Source organism: Cydia splendana, chromosome 11 (genome assembly GCF_910591565.1).
Source record: "Cydia splendana chromosome 11, ilCydSple1.2, whole genome shotgun sequence".
NCBI classification, from domain to species: domain Eukaryota; kingdom Metazoa; phylum Arthropoda; class Insecta; order Lepidoptera; family Tortricidae; genus Cydia; species Cydia splendana.
The window spans coordinates 17304161-17319164 of NC_085970.1; the positions used below are offsets into that span (position 1 = coordinate 17304161).

A 15004-nucleotide genomic window follows, 5' to 3' on the forward strand; every position below is an offset into this window, starting at 1 on the left:
ATTAAATCACTGAGCAGTGTTAAATCTTTCACAACATATAGATACACTGAATTTTAACTTTTTAACATGTAAGTATTATCCTACATTTGTTAACTTTCATTTCATTCTGATACGGTTTTGCCATGTAAATGTCTCTCTCGTCTCGTTGCTAATTATACAATACATTTCAAATTGGCCAATCAAAATTTCTTCCAAAAAATATTTTACAAATATACTAAAAAACAATTGCGATGCCATTTGATACTGAACCTTGTTGTGTACACAATAAAATACAATTCAGTGAATCATGTGTGGCGGTACATCCTCCTCAATATAAAATGAAATAGCAAAATATATGGACGGAGACACTTTACATAATGTATGGCCCTAGATCCACAACCGGTGGTGAGGTGTGTACACAATCTGACACTAATCATTAACTTAGTAGTCATATGCACGTACAAATATAATATAACATGATTGGCTAAGCGGACAAGCTGTTCAAAATGATCTGCGCACGTTCTTATTCTTGGCAAAAAAAAAAATCTTTATTTTCAATCGAGAGGTTAGTTGTACAATCAGTCTCAGTTACAATCTCTATATTTGAAGATTATTTAAACTAAGCTTAGCCTTAAGGGGCCCACTGATTAACAGTCCGCCGGCCGGTATCGGCCTGTCAGTTAGAACAAAATTTTGACAGTTCCGAACAACTGACAGGCCGATACCGTCCGGCGGACTGTTAATCAGTGGGCCCCTTTAGATCCACAGCCTTAGCAATAAAGGTGTGTTGAAATAATTTACAGTTGCCATCAGATATATCGGAGCGGCCAAGTCGCTCACAAATATCTGAACACGCCTCTATTGTCAAGGAGTTAAAGTGCGTGTTCGGATATTTATAAGCACCTAGGCCACTCCGATATATCTGACGGCAACTGTACCCGGGTAACTTTTAATGTTTAGTTCACAGAAGCCGACCTTTTTCTGAAATATTTTTGACCCGGGGTTGCCAAAAGCCAAACAGAATAAATTGTTGTATTAATTTGTACATGTATATGTCTCACTATTGTTAATTTAATGTGAATATCGCAAAATTCAAAACAATATAATATAGCAGTGAAGTTACCTAACACGCATATATGAGATCAACAGCCAATCCTTGTATTAAGTACAAATACTTCCAAATGGTATTTAAACATGTCATATATTATATAAACGATTTGGCTTCTAAAACTTCATTGGTTAAAATATAAAGATCCCTTTTCACCATGCCTGTCACGTTCTAACAAGTATGTAAGTGCGAAAGGGACGCGCATAGTGATAGTCGATAAAAATGGAACCGTGCTGAGCCCGCAGGTTTCTACTCGTACATAATTATTCTAAGCATAGTAACAGTTTAAATAGTAAAATCATTTTATATTGGTACAAAATTGATTAAGTTAAGTGCAAAAGGCCGATTATAGCTAATGAGTCTTTTTTTTTTATTAGCCTGTTATAGTGTCCCACTGCTGGGCAAAGGCCTCTCCCCTTGACTTCCACAACTTGACTTGTGAAAGTCAATGAGTCGTTAGTAATCAAAAATATCTGAACACGCCATTGACATTTAAATCGTGTTGATTCTTAGTCTTGTATTTTCTCCGATATCTTATACCATATGTACAAAAAAAGAAACCATCAAACATAGCAAATAAAAAGCTATAAGTTTATTATACATTGTATACCTACCTTATTCCATCTCCGTAAGGTTCAAAGCTCAAAGTTAAAACTTATACACAATAAAAGTACTATATCGGCCTTCTGCAACTTAACCACTATATTACTAGCTAGAACATAGTTGTAAAAGCATTTGTCCCACTCTAAATAACTTTGTAGGAAAGAGATGATAACTGCGACTTATCTAGGCTACTTCAGGTAGGGGGGTATGGTGAAAACAGTTACTTCTACATCGCAAAGGTAAAAGTAGGTTACAGGACCCAGAAGATTGCGTAGAGATGCCTTTTCAGGGGACCGATGGGGTAACTTTAGACAATATTTTTGACTATAATGGAAAATTACCCTATCAGGCTTATTCTAATTTTAATTATAGGATATGAATTCGATGTGGGTTAGATATGGATTAAAACGGTCAGTGTCAAAAGTGTCATTTTTTCAAACACAAACGTCACTTTGGACACTGACAGATCCCATCCATATCGAATCCAGATCGAATTCATATCCTATAATAAAAGTTAGAATAGGCCTAAGACTGGTAAATCTTGATTCAAATATTGTAAAAAGTACACACGTTTAAATGATTGGGGAATCTTTCCTTTGTCTAATGTTACCCCTCCTGTCTCCAGTTAGCCCACTCGACGGTACATTATAAACTGTCTAGAATTAGACTAAGCTAAGATGGTTTTGATAGCACAGACTGTGAAAGTGTTATTTCATAATTTTGACGTTTAACACATTAATTGCCAACCAGGCAAACAAGATATCCGCACCAGGCCACAACAATATCGTCATATAAAGCTGTAGTATCTCGATCCCGACTATCGGGTCGTCCGGCCTGCAAACGAAATCATAAAATACCCTAGAGTTGGGTTTTCGGCACTGAATGTGTTAAAATAACACTTGCACAGTCTGAGCTATCAAAATCGCTACCAACTTATCTTGGTCTACCTCTAGGCATCTCTACGCATATCTTATGTGAGAATAGGGCTCAATATAGGAAACCTATACTCTGTATCTTTATGTACTTAAATAAAAGTAAACAAACAATTTGTAAATTTTCGGGTAGTTGTAACATTTATTGATTAACCAACCAACAAAGCCACCTGGATCAGTCACCGAACGACCTGACTTCAACCTACATTATTTCATCATGTAATGTTTTCATCTACCCTCAACTGGCTTAAGGAGCCATTTGAGGGTAGATTTTGTTTACTATTTTTTAAAGACCTAAAGGTACAGACTGAGCCCGTCGACTAGGCGGCGTGGTATAACTAGCTTACGATAAAATATCACTTGTCCACCGAACGTCACTGGAAGTACCATGAGTATTTTATTCTAAGGTTATTTTATGAACACATCACTGACTCACTTCACTCAAACAAATGTCTTTCCGGGGCGCTGTGATTACTCTGTCTCTTTTATTTAATATAGACGGAGGAAGACAGCTATAGTACGGTCTTCTACTGGCTTTTATAGTCCATTTTTTTGTACAGCTACATTTTACGTACGGGTATTCAATCTTGATTTTCAATTTGTTTTTTCGCATCGTTTTTTTTTAAGTTTTGAGGGGTTACTTGGCTTCAATTGAACTGTTAGAACAGTTATGCCATATTTTTCCTGTTGCTATTTCGTTCCAACACTATACCCGAAGCCAGTTTTCAATGAACGGACTATAAAACCTCACAGACAGCGCACTTGACGGTCAACGCTGACGGTAACGCACGGAGGGCTCTAGCCGTCCCTGTCACACCTGCGTGACGCGGCCGTACAGCCGTGTCCCGTCTCAGTCTTGCGCGGCCGACGTGTCGGCGCGCGGCGCGGTGCAGTCTGGTGACGATGTGTGAGATCTGAAAATAATGGTAGTGGTTTTTACTAAAAATCTGTTACAGATCCCGTGGCATAGCTTTCTATGTTACATTTTTAAGCCTCCGAATTTTAAAAGAATAATAATAGAGTAGATTTTTTTAGGGTTCCGTACCCAAAGGGTTAAAACCCTATTACTAAGACTCCACTGTCCGTTTGTCTACCACCAGGCAGTATCTCATGAACCGTGATAGACAGTTGACATTTTCACAGATGATGTTGCCGCTATAACAACAAATACGAAAAAGTACGGAACCCTCGGTGGGCGAGTCCGACTCGCCAGGGGCCGTTTTTTCGATCCACAAGTTACAGATTTTTTTAAACTTCTAACATTTAGGAAGTGTCAGATTGTCAGATTGTTTTTTTTTTATTCGCTTAAATTTTTTTTTCCACAATTAGGAGTTGTGCGTAACAGCAGCCGAAGGACAATTTAAGAAAATTTTGCAACCTATATAGGCTATATAGTATAGCACGTACATTTAACTTTAACATTTATTCCTAAAAGCTTGAGGCGAGGCTGATCAAGTCAGTATAACCTACTAAGTTCGCAACGTCGTGAATGCTTCACGGACAATCTCAGGTATCCATAATGAGGGTATACCTACTAATTCCTTCACATGGTCACAGAATAAATAATAGTAATAGGCACAGAAGGTTCACTCTCTAATAAAACGCGTCTATTACGACAGATATGACCGCAAGGTGGCGGAAGCGCGAGCAAGCGTCCGTTCCGTAGCGTTGCGCGGCAACTGCTACTGCTAGACACAAAAATTGGTGTGGGCCGCATGTATGTACTTGTAGCGACGCGACGAAATCGCGGAGTGAGCCACGCCTGACATGGTATACTTAACCCGCGGTTTATATTCGGGTTGCCAGCCACGAGCTGAGCCACGAGACGCGAGTGCAAGCGGTTGGCTCGTGGCTCGGCTCGCTTGGAGAAGCGGTTTTTTGGGCACGAGTCAAAGGGGCTCGCAATGGGCTCGCGCGGGACGCGCGCTTGCTGTCATTCTGTTACAAAACTTATACCGTGCCGTTTGTGTTTAAAATCGATTAGCTCGACGAGCTTACGAGCTGTGGCCGAGACACAAGACGAGCCACGAGGCGAGAGTGTAATCATTAACTCGACGAGCTTACGAGCTCGAGGCGAACACGAGACGAGCCGCGAGCCGAGCCTCGAGCCGCGAATGTAAATAAGCTATAATAATGAGGTGTAGAAGAGATAGGTATGTCACCTGTCGCCGGCGTCGCGGCGCGGCAGCGACGGCGCCAGCTCATCGGGCGAGGAGGCGCGCGACGAGCGCGAGCTGCCCGCCTCCGAGTACGAGTTGTCGCTCGTTAGCTGAAACAACCACATAAGTTTTACTCACTGCTGTTCATTCAAACCGTTGTATGCAACCAGTGACGGATTTGCCCTAAGGCCTAGTAGGCAAGACATTAGGGGCTGCAGTCAATAGATGGGTGCTAAGGGGCAGCTAGTAATTACTACAGCAATAATCTTGCATCGAAGCACACAGAAATAAAATCATAACTAAAGATGCGCATTAAGTACCCGATGCTATCCAAATAAAGATGGATCACAGAATAAATAATAGTACAACCGTACAGAAAGGAAACTTCCTACAAAACCGATGTTTGACAGCGGTTCAGGGTCAAATCACGCTGTCCTTTTCGGCTATTTGTCAAAAGCCATTATCTTATGTGTCTTATATTATCGTGTCGTGCACGCAACGGGACGTCAAGTTGTGTCAACCCTAATAATTGCTCGGAGCAATGCTGAGCCGAACGGAGCCGAGTTTGCACGATGGGAAGAGTTTCGCACCCCTGGATGGGTGCGTTTTTACAAGCTTTTATTTACTTTCACCTGTGTCCCGTTGTCTGTAATCAAATCTTGCAAGTTAAATTTGATCCACTTCCCGGTTTCCGATTGAGCTGAAATTTTGCATGCATGTATAAATCGGATGACAATGCAATATTATGGTACCATCGAGCTGATCTGATGATGGAGGTGGCCATAGGAACTCTGTGATGAAACAACGCAACCTAATTGTGTTGGGGTTTTTAGAATTGTCTCGATGAGTATTAGTTGTCTGTCGTAAGAAAAGTACAGTCAGCGATAAAAGCTTGTACCAAAAATGAAATTTTTGCCAAAAACTTATTTATTAGGCGTACTCACCAGTGTGAGCGGATGGCGGTTCCGCGCAGGGCTGATGGCGCGGCTGCGCGCCTCCTCCACCTCTAGCTGCAGGATGCTCTCCTGGCTCCCCGTGAACTACGGGGAAAAGGTTAAAGGTTCATTCCTTCACTTAGATTTATTTATTTAATCGTATGGCAAACATATTTTAAAAATAGAAACTAATACAATCAGATGTCTACACTGAGACGATTCAGCCACAAAATTCTGTATGAAATAAATATTTTTCCAGTGCATCACGTATACAAATAAAAAAAATATTCATATAAAAATGTGACGATCTGGAAAGCAAATCTTGGGACACATTTTTTCATGTATGAGGCGTAAATGTACAAATGATTCTGAGTAAAATGAGCCCAAGAAGTCAATATTTCGAAGACATGAATGAAATGTAAATTTTTTTGTAAACCACTCAAATGCTGCTCTTTAGAGGCACAATTGCAGCTCTTCAAGTCACCCAAACAATAAATACTTGAGAGTTGTTAGACCCCTAAGACCCACTTGCACCATCCCACTAACCCGGGGTTAAATGGGTGAACCGTTAACTCACTCACGTTAACAGTGTCAAATTGTACTGGTAACCATGGTAACTCCAGGTTTAACCGGTTAATCCGGGTTAGTGGGATGGTGCAAGTGGGCCTAAGAGGGTGAAAATGGGGATACTGTAATATTCGTACTTCAGTCGGAACATTGTGCGTTAAAAATCCATATCGAATTGATCAGTTTTACTACCACCACCTAGAGCGAGATTCAGATACTTGTGTGTAGGACACGCGTTCACCTTTTACCAACTGTACGGTTACCATCAGTTTGTCACCACAGAACACCGCCTCTAGAAACCTAATATTGGCCATTTTGTTCCCGACGCAAATCACCAAACTGTGAGGTGCGGGAGGGGTGCTCACGGCGTTGCGATTGGTCGTTTCAAACATGGCGCGCTGACACGTGCAAGCGTAGGGATGGGACATGTTCATTACAGGTAGTGGGTACTGCTACCAGTGATACCGAAATGTATTGTGGTAAAATTGTTACCAATTTAGTATACTTAGAGTAAACTTACTTAATAATTATATTGATTAATTTAATATTTCATTAAGTAATTTAACAATGTACCTGAAATTTTTACTTAACATATTAGGGCATTTCTGCTTAAAGTACCCAGAACATGAATTTTAAAGTTTAGAATTTTTATATTATTTCCACTCAGAATCGCAATCTCTTTTGATACGAGAAAAAAGTGTCGCCGAAATCTCATACAATTATTTTCTTTTGTCCGTTTTATTAAGGTCATAGAAGGTTGTATTGAAAACATATTCAAATGGACCAATAACATATGCCTATTACAAATCAACTCCGAGTTCTCTCGCACTTATTTGAAGTTCATCATCAGGTCATCTCGAGACATGAGACCTAACTGCTCACCTACAGGATTCTAAAAAACCCATACAACATATGTCTATCACAACCAACACCGAGTGCCCTCGCACTTCTTTGAAGTTCATCATCAGGTCCATCTCGTGACATGCGGCCTAACTGCTCCGCTGGCCTAGAGGATTCTAAAAAACTTACACAACATATTACCTATATATTATGTCTAAAATGGTACAATACGGTATGACGAAGCACGAAGTTTCCGCAACTGAAAAACCATCATCGTCACATCACTAGTCGAAAGGGAAAGGGATAGCGCATTGCATTTTCAAGTTGACGAAAAGGGACGGACATACTTCGCCTCTGCTTACTGACCAGTAAAAAATGAACCCCGCGGACAAGAAACATTATTCAATGAAATAATGAATTTGACTTTCCTGTGGGATGTTATTCCATCTGTTTCGTAAGTAGATGTCTTAGATGACTTGCCACACCATTTTACGCTGCAATATCCCATGATTTCCCAATGAATTCAATAGTTTACGATTTATTTTCTTAGACTCGTGCACACTGCTAACAGGTTGTTACGTTGGGCGCAACTGATCGGAGCGGCGCGCGAACAATCTTATATTTGACCTATACACCATACGGGCGGTGACCGCGAGTCGTCCTATAAGCTCGGTCTATAGGGGTTGGTCTGTGTTTGTCACTGACATAAACGCCGTCGAGAACGTAATTTACTTTCTATACATCTCGCTCGCACTCGCATATTAGTGCAAACGGGATGTATAGAAAGTAAATTACGTTCTCGACGGCGTTTATGTCAGTGACAAACTGATGGTAACCGTACTTAACTATTGGTAGTTGACTTGACAGGGCCCCAAACAGGAGGGGCAAACCAAGGCAGCGGTGACGTAACGTCATCGCCAAAAATTTAAACGCCTGTGGGTTAGCGGAAACCGATGGCCAGGATAGAGCGAAGTGGGAGGAGAAAAGTAGGAAAGCGGACCTCGTCACAGTACGGGACAAACGCTAGGAGGATGATGATGAGCTACCAAGACTTAGGTATTCCAATTCAATGCGGCATTATACTCAAAGTGGTAAGTTAATCTATATTTCACTTATTCCAAAACTATGCCTGTGGGGGTGTAAATCGGCCGGAATCACTAACGCAGTGACCGATTAAAAAGTAACTACATACTTATAAACAACAGACAAAAATAAATTTGTAGACATATCTGATTAACCTTATTTTTGACTAAATCCGACCTACACGATGTAATCTTGTTTTAACAAGTAAACAAGATATTTGTTAATGTTTTTAGTTTCGAGCATGTATCTCCGATTGCACTTTAAAGATGACTCACGCTAGATCGGGCCCGGGCCGGGCCGACGCGTCCGACATTACATTTTCTATGAAGGCTGATCGGTGATCACGTGGTGCTTTCAATAGAAAACGAAGCGCCGGTAGCTCCGGTCCGGTCTAGCGTGAGTCATCCTTTATTCTTTATTTTATAAGAAGTATTGATTTTCTTCGTGATGGTGTCACGATGGATTATCGTCCGTTAACCTCCGTTATCGGTCGTCATGGTCATTGGTTTTATAGTAATTCGCTGGCAATATTACAGGGTTCTATGTTTCACTTTTATCGAACTGAAATTAGAACATTGTCATAGTGACATTATAAGTCGAATTTTAACTATCTTGAAAGTGTAACATAGAACCCTGTAATATTGGGCCAGCGAATTGGTAATTGGTTTCGTTTTTCATATTCTCACGTGATTTTTTTATGTTTGTAATATTTCTAACCACCTACATATTTATTTATCTGCCGATTACAAGAATCTACAAGAAATAATATGTGGCCAATGACCTATCTTTTGGTAAAATTCTGTCGTTCTGCTGTTACTCGGAAAACCAAAGTGACAGATTTAGAATCTGAATCAGGTAAAACCAAGATCCAATGACAATAAAGTTTGAATTGAACCGAGCGGTTAAAGAGCTCGAAAATTTGTCTAAATGGCTGTTTAGTGTTTAGCATATCAGTAAGATTTTTTTTAATTATAAATATTTGTGGACAAACTTACACAGACCGTTAGGTACCTAAACTAAGCAAAGCTTATACTACGGATACTGGGCGACGATATGCATACGTATGATGAATACATATGTCGGACCCTGACACCAGAAAGACGTATTGCAGCGTTATAGTTCATTATTTTAGACGCCTGTATAAAATCGATTAGCAATGTTGAGCTACGTATTATTTGGTTGTAACAAAATAAATAAAGTTGCGTAGAGAGTAACGCCATCTATTGGCGTGTTGTTGAACTGAGATGACAGGTAGAAGGCTTTGGAACGTCGAGAGGTTTCTCTCGAGTGAGCGTAGGCACGAGTTGGCGTTTTGTCGGTATGTTGGTAGACTGGTCGAGCAGGTTTGCCAACTTGACTGAGGCGGGAGCGGAGAGGCTCCGCCGCTGGTAGTTCTTCTTGATCGGACCGCGCTAGAGATCGGACGTACTCGTTAGCCAACCTCGTGCCTAACTCGCTACGTTCCTGAAGGTTTATACCTGAAGGATTATTCTGATAGCTTATAGAATCCCGCGTTCTTTAACCATTTAGCTAAGTGTTTTATTTCAAGTGTTATTTTGATTTCTTATGTTTCATTAGAAGCTTACTTTTGTGAAATAAAGAAATGATGTGTTATGTGTTGTTTTAACTTGTTTTGAAAAGATTTGTCCTTCTGAGTTTGTTGCCGGTCCCATATAGGGCTAAATCTTCTCAGGTCAGATAATGTAGGGTTGAAGCCGGCCTAGTTTGACTTGAATAAAGATTTAAACGGTTTCTTTTTACTTTCATATCGCTCCCTTGAGTTAAAAATAGCAATTAGTTCTTTTAAACATTTAGTACTGAAGTATAGTAGGCACTAGTATGGTTAACGAGTCCTAATGTTTATTTCATGCACTGGTAGCAATGGTAGCATATTGGTTTAGCTGTGAAGTAATACATTATCGTACTACCCCCACGCGCCCACCGCCTTTTAGGACCATCGGTACTCGACATCAGCAAGTGGGATTGTCAAGGTATCATGTATTGCTTACACAGCCACCTGGGAGCGTGGTGTATTTCTGGTGACCTACATTCCATAATCTGGACACGCGGTAATGGTAAGCTCACGTGTCTAACCTTGATTGAAAGGTGAGTGTAATTCATTATGTTATTTGGTGAGAATTATTGTGAAATTGTGAATTATGATTGAGGCAGTCTAGCATAACGGTTGTGACGTGACGTCATCTCTGGGATCGTTACGTTTCTTTGTAATTAATTTTTATAATCCATTTAAATCTAAGTGATCTTGAATTATTTTGATGTGAAATCCATCTTGTTAATTACAATCAAATATCGGCTATCACGACGTGATATTATTTTATCGCTCGCTTGTGAATCTACCCTCAATAATTGATTTTTTATGAAGATACAATTAATTTTTAAAATCCATTTAAATCTAAGTGATCTTAAGTTATTTTGATGTGAATTCCATATTGTTAATTAAAACCAAATATTGGCTGTCGCGACGTGATATTATTTCATCGCTCACTTGTGCATCTACCCTCAAAAAATATTTTTTTTCATGAAAATACAATGCACCGTTAGAAATTGATCCTGCTGATTTGCCAATGCATAGGATTATGTAATACTACTTACATACTTTACGTTACCCTGTAACGTTTAGTAATTAGTAAAATTGCTACAAATTCTTGCCCGTAATGCCGTGATAGATCACAAATCGTGCATACTATGAAAGCATGAGCTACGCATATGAAAATTAATGTTACAGTGTGCTGCAACCTGAGCAGGGACAACTTACAGACGCCATCACACCTGTAACACAGAAGCAGCTGTGCAGTATCGTCTGTTCTGGAGATTTGGAAATAAAAGGACAGGTTTCGTTCCAATTGTTTATTAGTGAATTTTATTTTCAGTGTAATGGCGAAGCATAACAGTCTAACGTAACTAATTAGCTGTCACTTTTCGTATTGGCCCATTTTACCGTCTTACCTATTTTTGGAACACATGTTTGTTTGTTCATAGAATGAAATAAAACGCACTCATTGAAGTTTAAATTTTATTCTGAGATTTTTGAAGTCCCGTATACATTGGAAACATGTTTTTTTTTGTCTGCTACATTGCATTTAATAAACCTTTGAGTTTAGCCTGCATACATGATAAATGATAAATCTGATACCGTGCAAATGATGATTTCAGTAACAGCCAGCTATGATGAACCACCGCTCTGTCAAGAGTGTCCCGATCAAGATGATAAACCACATCGTGCATCTCGCCATCTGCCGCAGCAACGGCAACTGCAAGTCGGAAAGCATCAGCCTTCGTGCTTGGGTCGGACTTCACCACCACCACCTTTGACTTGGTCGCGTGCATCATGCTTTATTAATCTGGTGAGCAGTTCCCATTTCGTTGGGATTATTTTGAGATGTTTTACTTCTGTATAGAAGTGTTGAGCGAGTTTCTGTTGTTAAAAGCTAAAGTAGAAAGCGACCTTTAGTGATTTTGATCAGTAATGTTCAGTTTCAGTCGGTCAGTTGACGCTGATAGTACCAATGGTTCTGAGTAACATGATTTAAAGACCTGTTTTTATTTTCTTTTTGGAATTCACTCTCAACATTGTTTTTGCTTTCGATGGACTGAAGGCAAGCCCGATGGACTGGGCACTACTGTTTTGCTTTCGATGGACGGAAGGCAAGCCCGATGGACTGGGCACTACTGTTTTGCTTTCGATGGACTGAAGGCACGCCCGATGGACTGGGCACTACTGTTTTGCTTTCGATGGACTGAAGGCACGCCCGATGGACTGGGCACTACTGTTTTGCTTTCGATGGACGGAAGGCAAGCCCGATGGACTGGGCACTACTGTTTTGCTTTCGATGGACGGAAGGCAAGCCCGATGGACTGGGCACTACTGTTTTGCTTTCGATGGACTGAAGGCACGCCCGATGGACTGGACACTACTGTTTTGCTTTCGAAGGACTGAAGGCACGCCCGATGGACTGGGCACTAATTTTTTGCTTTAGATGGACTGGGTATTGTTTAGTGACCGCATCAGAAGTGCCAGAGCATGTAAGAGGTGCACGTGGTCTGCTTTTTATGTGCAGAATGCTCTTTGCAAGGAGTAGCACTTACGCGGCTGAGATGGTTACTTCTGACGAGGGTCTGGTATCTGCCGAAGGACTGGCAATGCACCGAAGGACTCGTGTTGTTTTGTTAAAAATGAATTCCCGTTGATGTACTGTGTTCACAAGAGTAAAATTGGCATTATTAAGTCAGAGTGCTATTTATTTTAAGATGTCCTACAATGATTATTATCACATTTGACCAAAATATTTTTTTTAATGCCAGATAATTTCCCCGTAAATTGATATTGATGACAATAGTAGTGATACTGTCAAGCAATGAATTAGAGCTGTTGTGATTTGTGTTTTTGATGTTTGAGATTGTTCTGTTTTCACATAAATTTGAGAGTATCCGCCAGATGGAGGCGATGATTAATGGAGTGTATCCGCTAGATAGCGGCGATGATTACTGATTATTTTTATTAAGTCGTTGCTCGATGGACTATTTTTGACTAGAGAATTGAGGATTGTTAAAGTAATTTTGAACAATCATTTTTTGTGGTTGGATTGATAACAAAGTTTGATTTTAATAGTAATTTGAGAGAGACCCAAATTGTGGGTCAGGAATGACCGAGCGATGAGATACTGTGCCGAGTATTTTGTTACAGAATCAAATGCATACACCCACACACGAGGACGTGTGTAGCGCAGGACGGCCGTGTCGGACCCTGACACCAGAAAGACGTATTGCAGCGTTATAGTTCATTATTTTAGACGCCTGTATAAAATCGATTAGCAATGTTGAGCTACGTATTATTTGGTTGTAACAAAATAAATAAAGTTGCGTAGAGAGTAACGCCATCTATTGGCGTGTTGTTGAACTGAGATGACAGGTAGAAGGCTTTGGAACGTCGAGAGGTTTCTCTCGAGTGAGCGTAGGCACGAGTTGGCGTTTTTGTCGGTATGTTGGTAGACTGGTCGAGCAGGTTTGCCAACTTGACTGAGGCGGGAGCGGAGAGGCTCCGCCGCTGGTAGTTCTTCTTGATCGGACCGCGCTAGAGATCGGACGTACTCGTTAGCCAACCTCGTGCCTAACTCGCTACGTTCCTGAAGGTTTATACCTGAAGGATTATTCTGATAGCTTATAGAATCCCGCGTTCTTTAACCATTTAGCTAAGTGTTTTATTTCAAGTGTTATTTTGATTTCTTATGTTTCATTAGAAGCTTACTTTTGTGAAATAAAGAAATGATGTGTTATGTGTTGTTTTAACTTGTTTTGAAAAGATTTGTCCTTCTGAGTTTGTTGCCGGTCCCATATAGGGCTAAATCTTCTCAGGTCAGATAATGTAGGGTTCAAGCCGGCCTAGTTTGACTTGAATAAAGATTTAAACGGTTTCTTTTTACTTTCATATCGCTCCCTTGAGTTAAAAATAGCAATTAGTTCTTTTAAACATTTAGTACTGAAGTATAGTAGGCACTAGTATGGTTAACGAGTCCTAATGTTTATTTCATGCACTGGTAGCAATGGTAGCATATTGGTTTAGCTGTGAAGTAATACATTATCGTACTACCCCCACGCGCCCACCGCCTTTTAGGACCATCGGTACTCGACACATATATAAACAACATACATAACTGAGGAAAAAATATTCATGATAAACACAAAAATAAATTATGCCCTGGTCGGGATTCGAACCCGTGACCTCTTGCTTCGTAGGCAGGATCACTACAGACTACAGTCGGGTTAAAAACTCGCTTCACGTGAAGCAAGTAAAAAAGAGACAGGACACCGCCCACCGCAGGCAGGTGTAACCGAGAGCACACTACGTAATCGCATGCAGCCAGTGTTTGACTCAACTATAGGCTAGTAGGCCTTCAAAGAAACGGAGGGCGCCGTGGTGGTATGTCATCGATCCCAGTGCGCCCTCACGAACGGCAGAGAGGGTAAAACGCCGGAGTGGGTTTAGTGGGTAGGGCCAAATTCTCCCCCTCTCTTGCCAGGAGAGGGGAAAGGAGCGGCAAGTCCCACACACCGTGCATAAACGCATTCCCACTCCGTCAAAAAAAAAAGAAAAAAAAGGCCTTCAAAGGAACAACTTACCACGAAGCCATAATACTTGAGTATGTCCATCTTGCACATCGGGCACGTTCTGTGCTCTAACAGCCACGGATCGATGCAGTTCTTGTGGAAATCGTGTCTGGAACACACACACGATAATTAGTAACGCAGTCAATCAAACAATATGCATTGAGGTAATCTCTCAAGTGGATTCCATTGCTTATAACATTTTACCCCTTATAACAGTGGAATTCATAAGTGAAAAATGTTTATTGTGTTAAATGAAAAATGAGTATCTTTGACGATGACAGTACAACTCCAAAACGCGAATTAATTAATATTTCACAATACGAAATAGTATCTAACTCACCTACAAGGCAGAGATCTGAGCGTCTCGGACACTTTGTAAGGCTCTATACAGATGGCGCAACACTCGCCGTCGCCTTGGACTTCCTGAAAACATCAAGCCCTGCTTAATATGACAGCCATAAAAAAAAATCATGTAGTACGTGCTTAATAATTCGAGGATAGATGGGAGAAGAACCTACCCATCCTCGAATCGTGAGGTGATATTTGGGTCGACCGACTGGACGCCGTCCTGTGTCATCCTAAGTATCGGCGGATAGAGTGAGGCAGATCTCTGTGAGCTAAGCGCCAGTGAAATTGGCGAATCCGCACATGATCGGGTAAAATGGCGTGCTC

At 40.7% G+C, this 15004-nt stretch overlaps 1 protein-coding gene and 1 long non-coding RNA gene across 2 annotated transcripts in view; one reads left to right on the top strand and one right to left on the bottom strand.

Moving 5' to 3' along the window:
• Window positions 1-776: 776 nt before the first annotated feature.
• Window positions 777-3553, top strand: LOC134794981 (uncharacterized). Its single transcript, XR_010144740.1, has 2 exons — window positions 777-1720; window positions 1759-3553. It is a non-coding gene; the product is annotated as an uncharacterized LOC134794981 (long non-coding RNA).
• The window catches only part of LOC134794967 (E3 ubiquitin-protein ligase goliath-like), a 118954-nt gene continuing 106913 nt past the window's right edge, over window positions 2964-15004 (bottom strand). The window contains exons 9-13 of the mRNA XM_063766839.1: window positions 14673-14755; window positions 14345-14441; window positions 5726-5821; window positions 4785-4891; window positions 2964-3536 (exon numbers count right to left, since the gene is read on the bottom strand). Of these exons, the coding sequence (XP_063622909.1) occupies window positions 3473-3536; window positions 4785-4891; window positions 5726-5821; window positions 14345-14441; window positions 14673-14755 (447 nt within the window). The 3' untranslated portion in view covers window positions 2964-3472. The remainder of the gene's footprint in view (window positions 3537-4784; window positions 4892-5725; window positions 5822-14344; window positions 14442-14672; window positions 14756-15004) is intronic.